Source organism: Crocodylus porosus, unplaced genomic scaffold (genome assembly GCF_001723895.1).
Source record: "Crocodylus porosus isolate Cpor-Errol unplaced genomic scaffold, CroPor_comp1, whole genome shotgun sequence".
NCBI lineage: Eukaryota > Metazoa > Chordata > Crocodylia > Crocodylidae > Crocodylus > Crocodylus porosus.
The window spans coordinates 33,939,274-33,954,131 of NW_017728947.1; the positions used below are offsets into that span (position 1 = coordinate 33,939,274).

Here is a 14,858-nt window from a genome sequence, read left to right on the forward strand (position 1 = left end):
GTGGCTAGGATCTGGAACCAACTTCCAAGAGAAGTGGTGCTGGCTCCTACCCTGGGGGTCTTTAAAAGAAGGCTGGATGAACACCTTGCTGGGGTTTTTTGACCCCAGTACTCTTTCCTGCCATGGCAGGGGGGTGGATTTGATGATCTGCTCAGGTCTCTTCGGACCCTACCAACTATGAAACTATGAGTAAAATGATGGCTAGATCAGATTCAGCCAACTCTTTTTGAATAATTTATTTTAATGAGGTTCAGGATCACCCTTGAAACAATATTAATAAACCAATTATTTTAGCACCACACCTAACCTGTCCAGTCTCATTGCATTCATTGCCATAAATGTCACTCAAATTAATAATAGGAGAACTTTATTTATTTTTACATCAGAAAACATTCTCTTCTAGGCAATTATCTATTTCCTCTTATTGTATTTGGGCTTTGGTCCATGACATGCAAGTTGAGTGTTGCCACCCATCCCCCCAACAGTCACAGAACTAATGAATGTTCCTTTAAACAAATTACCAATATTGCTTACTTAAATGCACGAGTAAGCACGGTATAGCAGGAATTAGAGAAACGTGTTTATTCTTCTCCCTCTAGGGGCAGGAACTGTAATGAATAATGAGATTAAATGCACAAAGTTCATTATTTGTCATCTAGGCTAATGATAGAAGTTACACATAAATGGGTTTGAGTGATCAGAAACTGTTTTAAACCTGTAACAGAATAGAAGTTCGGTGCACATACGCCAATTTCAAAATGGCTGAAACTGGCTTAAGATAAAACTGGTAGCATCAGACTTAACTGATTTAGGTCAAACCAGTTTATGAAACTTCTGTCCCAGACCCGTACCTGGTTCAAGTTAAATCAGAGTCCCCCAGCATCCCAGAATTTTGCAGCCCTGGGCTGGGCTGGGCTGGGCTGTCTGCCGGCCCCACTTCTCTACTTCCTAGCAGGAGCAGTGAGGGCCGGCCTACTGGTGCCCCCAGACAAACCGCTGCTGGAGTCTAGGACCAAGGACAAAGGTTAAACTTTCCTTCCCCCGAGTATGAAGCTGCCCTGCTCTGCTTAATGCTGGCTGTGACTGTGGACTACAAATCCCAGAGGTACTTGGAAGCAGGAAGAGCAAGAGACAAGTCACTTTGCAGAGTCCTACTACTGTGAGTCTGGACAGCAAATCCCAGAGACCTTTGGGGCAGCAGGAAGAGGAAGCAAACACAAAGACCATGCTGGCTACATGCCAGAGAGTTGTGCTCCAGTGCTCCCTGGCTTCTAGCTTGCATCACTACAGGCTGTGGCTGCATTTCCTGAATCACAAGTGAATGTCTGTTCATTTGTTTATTGGTTCAATCTTTGCACCTTAGACTAACCTGCAAAAACTGAATCAATTCAGCCTTGGGCTTTCTGACTGTCTGTACTTAGCCTCTAAGACAGTTTGGCTTTTCTATCAGAGGAAAGAACAAATAACATGAACCCAATTTTATAACAGGAATGTACCTATAATAGCCTTCTGAACTGCATTTCTTGATTCCTTTTATCATCTCCTGATGGGTGATTTTAAATTCACTTCCTGGATAGAGAAGAGTGGCCATAACAGCAGCTTTGGAATGAGTATGGATTACAGCACTTGCTCCTAGAGGGAGAAGAATAAACACAGTTTTCTATAATTCATGCTAAACTATGGCTCTCTACTGTATATTAAGAAGCTTATTTTCATATATTCAACTTATTTCTGTTGGGTAAACTTACTTGCAAAGGATAAATGTTCAGATATATAGAGAAGTAAAAGATATGATAAAAGAAAGTAATTAGTGGAATTACTTCCTCTTTAACAATTTCTTTGCATCCATTTTTCTGAGCAGGGACCCGATCATCCCCTCAACCGGGATTCCTAACTGATCCAGGGGAGGCGCAGCCAGGCCCAGGGTCAGTGAGGACCTAGTCAGGAAACTTCTAGTGGGACTAGACATGTTCAGATCAGCAGGTCCTGATGATCTCCACCCCTGAGTGCTGAGGGAAATAGCAGGGGTCACTGTGGGACAGCTTTACGAGCACTCATGGTGCTCTGGCGAGGTGCCAGAGACTGGAAAAGGGCCAATGTGATCCCCATTTTCAAAAAAGGGAGGAAGGAGGACCCAGGAAACTATACGCCTGTTAGTCTTACCTCAGTCCTGGGGAAGCTCTTTGAGAAAATTATTCAGGAGCACATCTGCGAGGGACCAGCAGGGGAGATTATGCTTAGGGGCAACCAACATGGGTTCACTAGAGGTAGGTCCTGTCAGACCAACCTGGTGGCCTTCTACGACCAGGTCACCAAATCCTTGGATGCAGGTGTTGTGGTGGACATAGTCTTTCTGGACTTTAAGAAGGCCTTCGACACTGTCTCTCATCCCATTCTCATTAAAAAAATTAGGCGACTGTGGTATCAATGCCTACATAGTCAGATGGATTGCAAATTGGCTGGAGGGCCGCACCCAGAAAGTAGTGGTGGACAGGTCATTTTTGACCTGGAGGGATGTGGGCAGTGGGGCTCCCCAGGGCTTGGTCCTCGGGCCCGCATTGTTAAACATCATCATCAGTGACTTGGACAAGGGGGAGAAAAGTGCCTTGTTTAAATTCATGGATGACACTAAGATGTGGGGAGAAGTGGGCATGCTAGAGAGGGACAGCCTGCAACTAGATCTGGACAGGTTACAGGGGTGGGCAATGAGAACAAGATGGGTTTCAATACTGACAAGTGCAAGGTGATGCACCCGGGGAGGAAGAACCAGCACCATACCTACAGGCTGGGGAACTCTCTTTTTGTCAGCACAGAGGCAGAAAAGGATCTTGGAGTCAGTATTGATTCCAAGATGAACGTGGGCCGCCAATGTGAGGATGCGGTCAGGAAGGCTAACCGCACCTTGTCATACATGTACAGATGCATCACTAGCAGGTCCAAGGAGGTGATCCTCCCCCTTTATGTGATACTGGTCAGGCCGCAGTTGGAGTACTGCGTCCAGTTCTGGGCACCACACTTCAGGAGGGATGTGGCCAACATTGAGAGGGCCCAGAGGAGAGCCACTCGCATGATCAGGGGACGGCAAGGCAGGCCCTACAAGGGGAGGCTACGGGACCTGAACCTGTTCAGCCTCCACAAGAGAAGGCTGAGGGGATCTGGTGGCCATCTATAAACTGGCCAAGGGGGACCAACAGGCAATGGGAGAGTCCCTGTTTCCCTAAGCACTACCAGGAGTAACAAGGAATAACGGCCATAAGTTGACTGAGAGTAGATTCAGGCTCGATATCAGAAAGCACTACTTCACAGTCAGGGCGGCTACTATCTGGAACCAACTTCTAAGGGAAGTGGTGCTCGCTTCTACCTGGAGGTCTTCAAAAGGAGGCTAGATAGTCACTTAGCCGGGGTCGTTTGACCCCAGCATTCTTTCCTGCCCATGGCAGGGGGTTGGACTTGATGATCTGCTCAGGTCCCTTCCAACCCTACCAACTATGAAACTATGGAACAGTTATGTTAGCTTTAGGATGTCAGTGGGCCAGTTTTCCAAGTAAACCTCCTCCCTGATTCATCTACTCATATTTCCCTGTCTTACGGTTACTGAAACAATGCAATTATTTTATTAAACTATTGGGTTTCGAAAGAAGTCCAAAATACACTTATCTATGGCAGAAGACTGCAAAGAAGCTTCAGAAGGGGCAAAGAGTTTATTTGTTGTTTACCTCTTATAGTGTAGGCATTCATGAAAAGAGGGGTGCATTGGCTTTTCTTTAGCTTCTTCTGTGGTGGAGGCACACTAATGTCTCGTTCTTCTATGTCACAAACAAACAGATCTTCTGGCTGAGGAATAGGTGGAAGTAGTTAAGCACTGTGACACTTGTCCCATCAAACAAACTTGCTTTTATTTTGGGGAGACGCACAAGACATTTAATAAAAAAACCTGTGTGTGTTTTGCCTGTAATGGTGCTGTAATGCACTACTTCAAAACATTATTATTCGTACATTCCAGGTTTCTGCTATATTTATTCTCATTGTCTTGTAAAGCAAACGAGGAAATGCTAATACATATTCTCCTTATTATAATGATATTAAATAAATATTCTCCAATCTAAAATCTGACTGGGATGAGGAAGAATCCATATGCAAAGAAGGTAGATCTGGCAGAAAAAAAAAGGGGAAGCAACTGACTCAAACAGGTACTTGTATATTTTTGTCCATTTCTGTGATATTTTGCAAAAACTGGCCACATCCATGAAATCTACCTCTAAATTTCACTTCCCTTCTAAATAAAAAAGATTTATGTATGTTTGCTTTTAGCTGATTAATGTAAACAATACTTTTCAAGAATCAACGGTTCTTGAAAATGAGTCTTTGTGAGAATCAATGGTCCTTGAAAAAAGTCTTTTTGATATTAGGTACAAAAAGCCATTTACCTTTAAAATTAAGATTCATTGTGCGTGTCATTTGCTAAAGCAAGTACTAAATGTGCATGCCATTTTTTCTTTCCTTTGATAAAAAAGCTAAACTGTCTTAGGGTCTAAGTAGACAAAAAGCTTGAGGCTGAATTGATTCAGTCTTTGCATGTTAGTTGCTTCCTACCTTATCTACAATCTTTGCATATGGGTTTCTTCTCCAACCCAGCCAGATTTTAGACTGGAGAATATCTATTTAACATCATTCTAATGACTAAATGACTGTGCGGTACTCAGTGGTACTGTGCAGTAGGGTCATTTTCGACCCTACTACACAGTAGCTCATTGCTATTGTGCAGTAGTCGCAGTATCACAGTTAGTGCCTCCCGATGCTATGTTGCTGTAGCAACAAGTTACATTGTCACAGCTCGTCACTACGGCGATGTAGCATCTTGTTAAATGTGGGCACTCAGTCCAGCCCACTAACTACACACAAAGAATTATAAAATAACAAGACTAGAAGGAAACTCAGATCAGCTAGTCAAAAGCCCAGCTCAAGGCAGGATCATCCACGTGTAAGCCATCCCAGGTTTGTCTACCCTGTACTTAAAACTTCCATTCATAGGAGTTCTACAATCTTTAGGGATAAATATTTCCAATGTTTAACCACTGTCATAATTAGGAAGTTTTCTAATATTTAACCTAAAATCTCCCTTGTTGCAATTTAAGACCATTACTTCGTGTCCCGTTGCTTGAGAACACATGAAAAAAATATTGATTGTTATCCTTTTTACAATAACCTCTTTAGTAACAAGACTGTTATTAAATCCCTCCCTTTTGTCATCTCTTCTTCAGATGAAATACTCCCAATTTCTCCAACCTCTCCTTATTTGCCATGTTTTCTAAAGTTGAAATAAATGTTGTAACTCTCCAATTGATTCTTTCTAATTTGTCCTTAATTTTCTTGAATCTGTGTTCTAAACTACACACAGAACTGCAGGTGAGGTCTCACCATGCTCAATGAAGGGATAGAATCACTTCCTAGGACTTGAATGGTAATTCACCTCAGTAGGCTAGTAATTTTTTTTTGGTAACAATACTTTTTTTTTTTGGTAACTTTGATTTATATTCCGTTTATGGTCCACTAGACCCCGCCAGATCCATTTCTGTAGCACTTCAGTCTACTTAACTGTTCACAGTTTTGCACTCATGCATTTGATTGTTCCTTCATAACTGTTGTGTGCTGTATGCTGGTCCTAACTAAATTGTATCCAGTTTATTTTAGAATATTTTCCTGATTTAGAACAATGAATCCTAATTTTGTCCTTTGAATGGTTTGCAACTGCACCCAGTTAGGTGTTACCAGCAAACTTACTAACTGTATATCCATCTTTCTGAGTCATTAATGAAGATAATGAACAGTACTGGACCCAATACAGACTCCCACTTGATGCCTACTCTCAAGCTAGATACCAAGCCACTGAACTTTATGATGCATCTTGCCACAGTTTTCCACCTTTTGCTTCTTCCGTCTTCTTTTTGTGTCTCTATACCACATTTGACCATTTTGTTACACATGCTTGTGTTTGTTTATTGTATATATGCCTTCAAGCAGCAGGCACTGCAGTAGGCATTGTATAGTCTGAGGCTCTGTGTTGCAGTCACGGGTGGTTGAACCAATGATATAGCCCCACTTCTTCATTTGTTCCTTGGAGCAGCCGACTGGTACATAGGCAGCTGAATCACTGCCACCTTTTCCATGGTTTATCAGCCCCTATTGGTAAGGACTCAGCCGCTGGAATGATCATTGGTTCACAGTCAGGTATTTTCTTCAGGCCACTTGTTCCACATCTATAGTCATGTTTCCTTGGGTGTGGCATTGAGAGGTTAACTGCTGCATGACTTCAGACATTTTTGTGCTATGCGATGGTCATACAGTGGGTGCCTCAAATCTTCAGTTTGTCTGGATCGTTCTATCCTGATGGCTACTGTTCTTGTGATGTCAGGTGGAGCAATGCCAGCCAGCAGATATACACTGTTTAGGCTCATAGGCTTCACACATCCTGTGATACATCAGCAGCCATCTTTCAGAATGGGGCCAAGGAGCTTAGCATGTATGATCTCTCCCATACAGGGCACACACACTTGGCAGTGGAGAAACTGAGAGCCAGAGCAGTGGTTCAGATGGCTCCTCATTTCAGGCTGGTCAAGCCAGTGTTTTGAGCTGTTATGTATAGGGTGTTTCCACAGATTAAATGTTTTGTTCCCAAATCGAGTTTTTCATCGGTTATATAGATGTTATATAACACTGATGCAGTATGCCTTCTTGGGGGAGGCCATTAATATATTGCCTCAATCTGTTTTGCTTCTCATCCAGTCTGACAAAAAAACCCATCTGTATTCAAGCAGGGCTTGTGTCAGCTATGTAAGGTGTAGATATTTTGTCATTTCCAGGGCTCTGTGGAGCAGTTGTTAGTGGTTAACTGTATCATAGGCAGCTATTAAGTTGACAAACGCAGCTCTGGTGATTTGGCCTCTTTCAAAGCTATCCTCAGTATGTTAAGCCAGATTGAGTAGCTGGCTCATTGTTTATTTTTCCAGGGCAAAAAAACAACCTGTTTGGGGATTAGGTGTTTACCTACGTATGGGACAAACCAGTGCAGTATCAGTTTATGTGTGTGTGTGTGTGAGGCGATGGGGAAGGGGGAACGCTCAGTGGTCCTAGGTATAACCTAAAACTACACCCTGCTGGAATAGGGAGGCCTGGTGGTCCTGCCTGTGGTGGGGCAGGACCAATCAAATACCAGGACCAAGAACATACCTGGTGTAAGGCAGGTCGGGGTGCCTAAATCCCTGCCCTTGCCTTTGGGTGGGTTACCAGGGGAGAGGAGGCCAGATAAGCTTATTGAGAAGCACCTGAGTCCTATGTGGTGTTGGACCCTGGAGTGGGGGGGCAGGCACACTGAATGAGCAGCACCTGAGCCCAAGGAGATGTAAGACCCTGGGCCCTGAGAGTTTCAGGGTGCAGTTGTAGGGCCAGTTAACCTCTGGGAGTAGCAGCTGAGCCCTAGGGGATGGAAGACCCCAGGCCCTAGGGAAAAGGGGTGGAGTTGTGGCCTGAGGGGTGTAGTGGTCCAGTGAGGGGCCAGGGGCAAAGCAGGCCCATAGCTGAGCAACTGCTTAGTCCTGTTCAGGTGAGGGTCATGGGAGAGGCACAAAAGACCACATCAGGGCTGGCTGAGGGGTGTAGAGAAGCCTGAGGATCTCCAAGGAGTAGAGCAGAGTGAGTGTTGTTTGGATAGGCAGTATGCAAGAGACTGAGTGAGAGCCAATGGAGTGCGAGAGGCCCCGGTGAGAGAGGGGTGGTGTGTGTGTGGCCCTAAAGCAGGCAGTGTGCTAAAGATACAACTGTGTGCCCAGTCTGGCCCAGCCTTGAGCTGAAGTATCATCACACAGTGAGGCATCAGTAAGGCATGGGACATGTAGGGATGGTAGGAACGGGTACTTATCGCCCACAGGCATTTGGGCGCACAAAGGGCAGCCTCCCATCTATTTAACATCACAATTAGTTATCAATCAGGTGTGGTAGGTGAGCAAGGTGGGTGGTTTGCCCAGAGACAAGTGTGGGGCCATATTAATACTGGGCCTCAAAGGCACCTTTTGTCATAGTGTGGCATAGCAGAGAGAGAGGTCTGAAGCTCTTTGGATCAGCTGGATCTTTCCCTGTCTTTAGAAGCGCCACTATCTGAGTGCCATTATGTTGCCATATCTTTGGAATTTTTTAACTAGCTGTGCATGAGTTGTATACACAAAGGAGCCATTCTTGAGTCTGGGGGCTGAGAAGGGGCTTGTAAAACCCAGGTCTTTGGAGTACTTGTACCTTTCCAGTCTGAGTTCTTTTTTTTTTGTTTTTGGTTTTTGTGCTTTTCCCATTGAGAAGCATCTGGTGAACAATTTGGTTAGTGGTGACATTATGATGTTGATTTACATTTCATGGGTTGTTGCTTAGTTTATGTATAGCAGCTCACACCTTTGTACTATTATGTATTATATCATTTGACTCGATCAGAGTCTGCCAGGATTTCCCGAGTTTTTCTGTGATTAACATGAGCTCACCTGTAGTGATGGTGTTTGCTGAAAAAGGGTCTAGCTCATACTGTCATCTGTAGTCTTTGTATAAGCCAGTGGTTTGAGGAGTGAGGCCTGGGATGTAATTCATGTGACAGGCAGCCCCATGGGATGCTCTTCCTTGCAGACTTCTGTACAGCTTTCATGAACTGGTCATAGTTCCCAGGCAAAGCTTTGATGGTTTTGACGTCAAGGTATTCTGAAAAGCCTTTCCGGTTTGCCTTTTTAAGGTTGAAACATCAGCAAAATGACACTGTTATAGGTGTTACTGTACTTTGATCTGAATCCAGAATGCCAATTGGTTGATGTTGGGAATGTGGGCTAGGGTCTAATATCATTTTATTACCTAGTCCAGTAATGGTCTTGCTCGTGAATATAAGGTCAGGGTTGTATCACTGTTTCCAGCAGCCGCTGTCAAATGATTTGGGTAGCTTTGGGTCATGGATTAAACTACTCTGGCATGCATTCAACCAAGCTTCTATTGCTTTGTCATCTTTATTAGTCTCATCGTAGCCTCATTGTATGCTGTGGCTGTTAAACTCACCAATAATCACCCATGGTTTATTGCGAGTGATCACTTGTTAGGTGGTTTGTAGACTGAAATCTTTGATTCTGTTGAGTTTGATGGTCAAAATTTGAATGTTGTTTCTTCAGTCTTTTTGCTGTAGAAATTATGATGGTTCCAGTTTTAACCAATATGGCACTTCCAAACTGTTTGTGTGGTTTTTCAATCACCACAGTAATTCCAGGTATTGAAGACAATTATTATGAGGCCCGTGGTGCATCTCTTGTAAACACAAGATACTGCACTGCACTTTTACACAGATTTACAATCAGTTCTTCTTTGCCATTGAAAAACGTACAAGGTTTGTAGGGCCCTAAACAGGGCTCGTGCCTTTGGTCACAAGCTATTATGATTGGCTATAGCTAGTAAATTTGTAGGATCAAAATTGTGGTTTGGAGTGTTAGCAGGATTCAGAGATATTTATCTGACAGGGTCACAACATGAATGCTTCTGCTATGGCCCTCTTTTCTTCTGTAATCACATTTAATGATAATATGGTTATCATCATTATGTGGAAATCCAAGTCTCAAAACAGCAAAAAGATTGTCATCTCAAATCTGTGGAACAGTGAATCTTGCTCCACATTGTTTCTGTACTGGAGGAGTTCCCAATGCCATAAATCAGTTGGCAATATATACTTCTCTTCACCAACAATACTTGTTTTTGGAAAGAGAGGAATGGAAATAAGACCTTCCCATGCCAGGATGACCTTGGCCTATCTGCCTACATGAAAGATCAAGACAAATGACTTACATATATAAAATGATTTAGAACAGAGGCTTTAATACATAATTATAGGCACACAAAGATGCATGAAATCTGTATTAAACCATCAGGAGAATGCTGAGTTGAAAAATAAACCTGATGTTGGACTAGATTTCAGATCTCTGTCTGGACTAGTTGAGCACAAGAATAATAATCAACAGGGCTAACCTATGTAGGGCACTGAAACAAGTACTGCATTGCCACTTTAAGAACATGTAAATACTAATTGGGTGCATCTACATGAGACGCTAATGGCACAGTAGAATAATTCTACTGCGCATTAGCGCGACACAAAAAGAACATGTTAATGTGCTAATGTGCAGTAGAATTAATCTACCGCACATTACTGTCACTTAAAAAGTGTGGGCTGGCACTAATGTATACTAGTGCTGATTATGGCACATTTAGTCTACTACCTGTTATTACAGGTAGTAGACTAAATGTGCTGTAATTACAGTGTATTAATGTACATGTAGACATGCCCACTGAAATCCAGTGGTCTCATGAGGCTAATCGGTGGTATGCACAATTCAAAACTGCTTTGAAAGAAAGCTCAGAATTAATCATTTAAGATGATTTTGTTCCTGTAACAGTGCAGGGTCCTAGGGGTGGCCGTGATCTCCCCCAGTGTCCCTACCATACCAAGTCAGTGTTAAAGCACCCTCACAATCTCACCCACCACGTCTTTGATGTTCTGTAGTTATGTAGGGAGGCTGCCCTTCGTTCCCTTGGCTACGGTTCTGCTGGTTCTCCCTGCGGCTCGGTTCTATAACGGGGTACCAGGCACCCCAGTCTTATGGGCTACATGTGGCTCCAACCACCCCGTACCATGCCCCAAGCCTCGCAGATGTACCGGACTTTGATTGGTCAATTTCACTCTCCATGCCCCACGGGCGCTTCTGGCTTGCCTTGCTACCGTTTTCTCTGGTACTCGTCAATCACTGGCCATGCTCTGGGGCTCCTTCGCGCCGCCCGCTCTGGGGCTCCGCCTGCATTGGGGCCTTGGGGCTCAGGTGGCTGTAACTGTGCCTGGCCCCCCCAAATCTGCTCCTCTTCTCAGGGCTGGGATTGATGCACCCCAAATGCTATGCCCTCTTTGGCGCCAGGGTCCCCACGATACCGTGGAGCCCCTGTGAGGCCTCCTCCAACCCCTAATAGCCTCACCTGTTCCGGTATAACAACAACAAAAACAATAACACAAGCCCCTGGGCTATAACACAAAGCTAAACCTCATGACTAAACGTTCTCAAATGTAACTAGCGGCTTATACATCCAGGCCTTTTTCTCTTTCCTACATTCAGGGCTGATCTCTTTCCCTTAGTCAGGCAGTACTCCTTCTTTCTGGCTGCCAGCAGAGAGAGGGCACTCACAGCTTCCAGTCTGTGTCTTACAGTAGTCAGCCCTGCCCCTTCTGGTCAGCTGACTCACCAGGTGTGGGCTCCTCCTGGTTGCCCCTAGCAACCAGCACCTGAGCCACTACTCCGGTTTTCCAAGTAGCAGGCACCTAAGTGCCCTGCTACAGTTCCTTTTCAGGAACCAAAGTAAAAACAGCAGTTGTACCCACCTGAATTCTTTCCTTCTGGACTCCTGATGGAGCAATATAGATGTCATCACTAGGGAAAAAAGTAGAATATTTTAGCTCCATGTAAAACATACATTTTAAAGGATATGGAATTGTAAGGGTAATGTTAGTATTCTCCCTTGTTAATAATTAACTTGCATAATAATGCAGTAACATTTTTCCTGCCTAACACAAAAAGTTTTCAAAATGCAATTCCTGGCCTTCCTTAGCAGGTGGATGGTTTGAGATTAGCCAAGAGATAAACAACCTTCTAAAATTGCCTAGAAATGTCATACTTGGTTTCTGAAAAACATAGTCATGTCCAGCATCTCCCTTCCCACCAACCAAAAATCTAAGACCCTACCCCAATGCATACATTGGTTGCAAAATACGCATTCCTCAAAATTAAACACAGCAAACACTTAGCAATTCAAGAAAAACAGTGAGAAACCTATATTTGACAAATCTTTAAGATTAGCTATTAGTGTTTGTAATTGTCTTTACCATTCTACACTGTAAATACACTTATTGGTAAATACTTTGATCTGTATAACAACATTACCTTAGGTTTCTTAAATGCATGAATTTTTAACTTGTATTGAAAAACACGTTGAAAAATTCAGTATAAAAGAACAGTTTTAAGTTTGACTAGAAATGAAGGTTGTGGTGCATGGCTTATGTGAATAAATAGCTTGAACAAATCTTTATATGCATTTAGAGTGAATTAAAATGTAATGTGAAACATTTCCAATGAAGGCCATAAGGGCTTCTTGTCATATCTGTAAGAGCTGTTCAGCTTCAAAAGACACATTTTAAATAGGTAGTATAGAGACATCTAGTGAATAATTAGTCAAGCTACAGATACATACCTGTTCAGAACAAAGGCTGGATCAGTTTCATAAGGAAAGTGAAATATTTGCATTTATCTCACAAGAGTCAAAGTACTTTCTCTGGTATATTTTCAATGTAGACAAAACATGTTTTTTGTGAAATATAACATGGAGTTTCAACAAATTTTAATTTTGATGCATTAGTACTAATGAAACCAAATTAACTATTTTATACCTTTCTGTGAGCAAGGCACCTAGGAGTTTTGTATCAAGCAATCAAATTATAAATTGGTTACTAGTTAAATAGAATATGCATATACAACCTTCTTCTATAATTAAACAGTTAATGAGAAACTGACCATGGCATAGGGTCTCTAAAATGTAAGATTTGACAAACAATTATAAATCTGTTTTACAAACTGTTGTCCTATTCCCAAACAGATTGTTCACAGGATGTCTCTAGTGAACAATGCTCATTAGGATTGGTTGCTTAAGATTAAACCTGGAATTCCAGTTGAATGTTGTCACTCAGATTCTACCCATCTTGAAATTTTCTAAGCCTCCTATCTCTTTGGTGCATTGCTATTTGCTTAAGAATGTTATTGCTATTATAGGTAGAGAAATAACTATGTCATACTTCTGTGCTAGATGCAATGTATGGGTACACACTCAAATGTACTGTACCATTGTATTTTGTGAGCCAATATATAAATGAATGAACTGCTGATCAGAATCCTAAACTATCTTATAACTGCTCTTACTACGTAATCTCAGACGTAGCCAGCTCCAACCATATAGCAACAAAAGAAAGCACTTCATACTTTGTTACTGATCAGCACTATATTGATCTCTTAACTTCAAACAACTTATAAAAACAATAATTAATGCCCATAACCTCCCTCTGAAACTACTGTCACTGGTTCGCTGATGGAAAATAAGACGGAGTTGAAATGTAGCCAGGAGCAGATGTAGTCAAGTTTCAGCCTCAGACTTAGAATTTGGAGGCTTGACTTCATACCAGGTGCTTGGACAGCAACATGGCCATGTGGAAGGGTGAGACATCAGGCACTGCAAAGTGTCCAAGGTTTTGCTATTTTGTCAGTTAAGATCAAGTTTATCCTGCTTCTGTGGTTTACTTACTACTGCTATTCTTTTCCTTCAGTAGCCACTAAGAGGAGCTCTACATCCATTAAGATTTTCAAACTAATGCAACTGGAATAGCTGATGGTATATTTCAGGGAAAATGAAAAAGCAGACAAAGGGTACAGACGCACATGTCACTGATTGGGAACCAGTTCACAGTTGTGTGAAGTGCTGCAGCTACAACACCAGGCGGCAGGAGTGAGTACCCATCCCAGCAGGCCTCTCAGTGAGCAAGGAGTGGGGAGAATACTAGCACCCAGACTTTGGGGACTCTGTGTTGGGTGACCTGTGGCTGGGGACCTTTACACTTTTTTCTGCTTTCCCTTCTCCTCTAAACATGAGTTTAATAAACTGCAATAGTTTGAAATTGACCAAAAGTGTGCTTGCTTGTCTTGGGCGGATGGGGGTGGAGAATGCTTGGACCCATGCTTTTGGGTTCCCAGGTGCTGATGGGGGCATGATGCTACGCTGCAGTGAGTAGGGAATAAAGACACAACTGGCTGTTAGAAAAATAGCTTCTATATGACAAGCAGTGCAAGGCAGCTTGTGGATAAAAAGCACCTACAAAGGGAAAGGGGGACAGCAGAGTTCTAGCTGCATACCAAAATAGCCAATTGCAGCAGCGGGTTTGTGGGGGATGAGTAGCAGTGCAGTGGGGGATGCCTAGAGGACTGACCAGGCCTATGTCACAGACCACTTGATGTCCACACACAACACTGAATCAGTTCAGATTGAACGGTTTCAAAAAAAGCACTTGATATTCCAGGTACATTCTTCAACTGTTCCAGGTGGACTGAAATCAGTTTAACAGGCTTATTATATATGTCTGTCTGCTTCAAGTTTAAACTGCTTTTAAACTGTTTTAAGCCTTGTGTGTGTCTATCCCCAAAGCAGTACTCCTTAGTATTGCATATGCATCGATATTATTTTTACCATGTTTTTGTGTTGCTTTCCTGATTGTATTATCTGCTATGGATACACTTTTAGGAGTTATCCTACAAGAATACAGACTTCCTTCTTAGGCACCATGAATGTCACACCTGCAACACACCTAAATATATAATGCTTTACTGTTGACTATTAGCCATCCTTCGTGGAACTGTAATGCATAAAAACAATTCACCATTTGCACCAGCACTCTTCAAACCTGCATACTTACCCATGTTTCAAGCTGATTCCTCCCCCAGTTCCTGTGACCCAGCCTAATTGATAGAACTGTCTACAGAGGTCTGGAATTAGATTTCTTGGATGCAACTTGTCCTAAAACACACAAAGCCACACAATTAAGTGTCTACTTCAGAATCCAAAATATCAGGGGTCTCAATATCAGGGGCTGGACTCGATGATCTCCCGAGGTCCCTTCCAGCCCTAATGTCTATGAAATCAAATAGTTTCATGGTTTCTAGGGTCGGAATGGACCTGAGCAGATCATCTAGTCCGACCCCCCGCCATGGCAGGAA

At 42.9% G+C, this 14,858-nt stretch overlaps 1 protein-coding gene across 1 annotated transcript in view; it reads right to left on the reverse strand.

The window, feature by feature from the left end:
• APIP (APAF1 interacting protein) overlaps positions 1–14,858 on the reverse strand; it is a 35,795-nt gene that overhangs the window by 9,460 nt on the left and 11,477 nt on the right. The window contains exons 2-5 of the mRNA XM_019551914.1: positions 14,558–14,658; positions 11,429–11,477; positions 3,717–3,834; positions 1,497–1,632 (exon numbers count right to left, since the gene is read on the reverse strand). Of these exons, the coding sequence (XP_019407459.1) occupies positions 1,497–1,632; positions 3,717–3,834; positions 11,429–11,477; positions 14,558–14,658 (404 nt within the window). The remainder of the gene's footprint in view (positions 1–1,496; positions 1,633–3,716; positions 3,835–11,428; positions 11,478–14,557; positions 14,659–14,858) is intronic.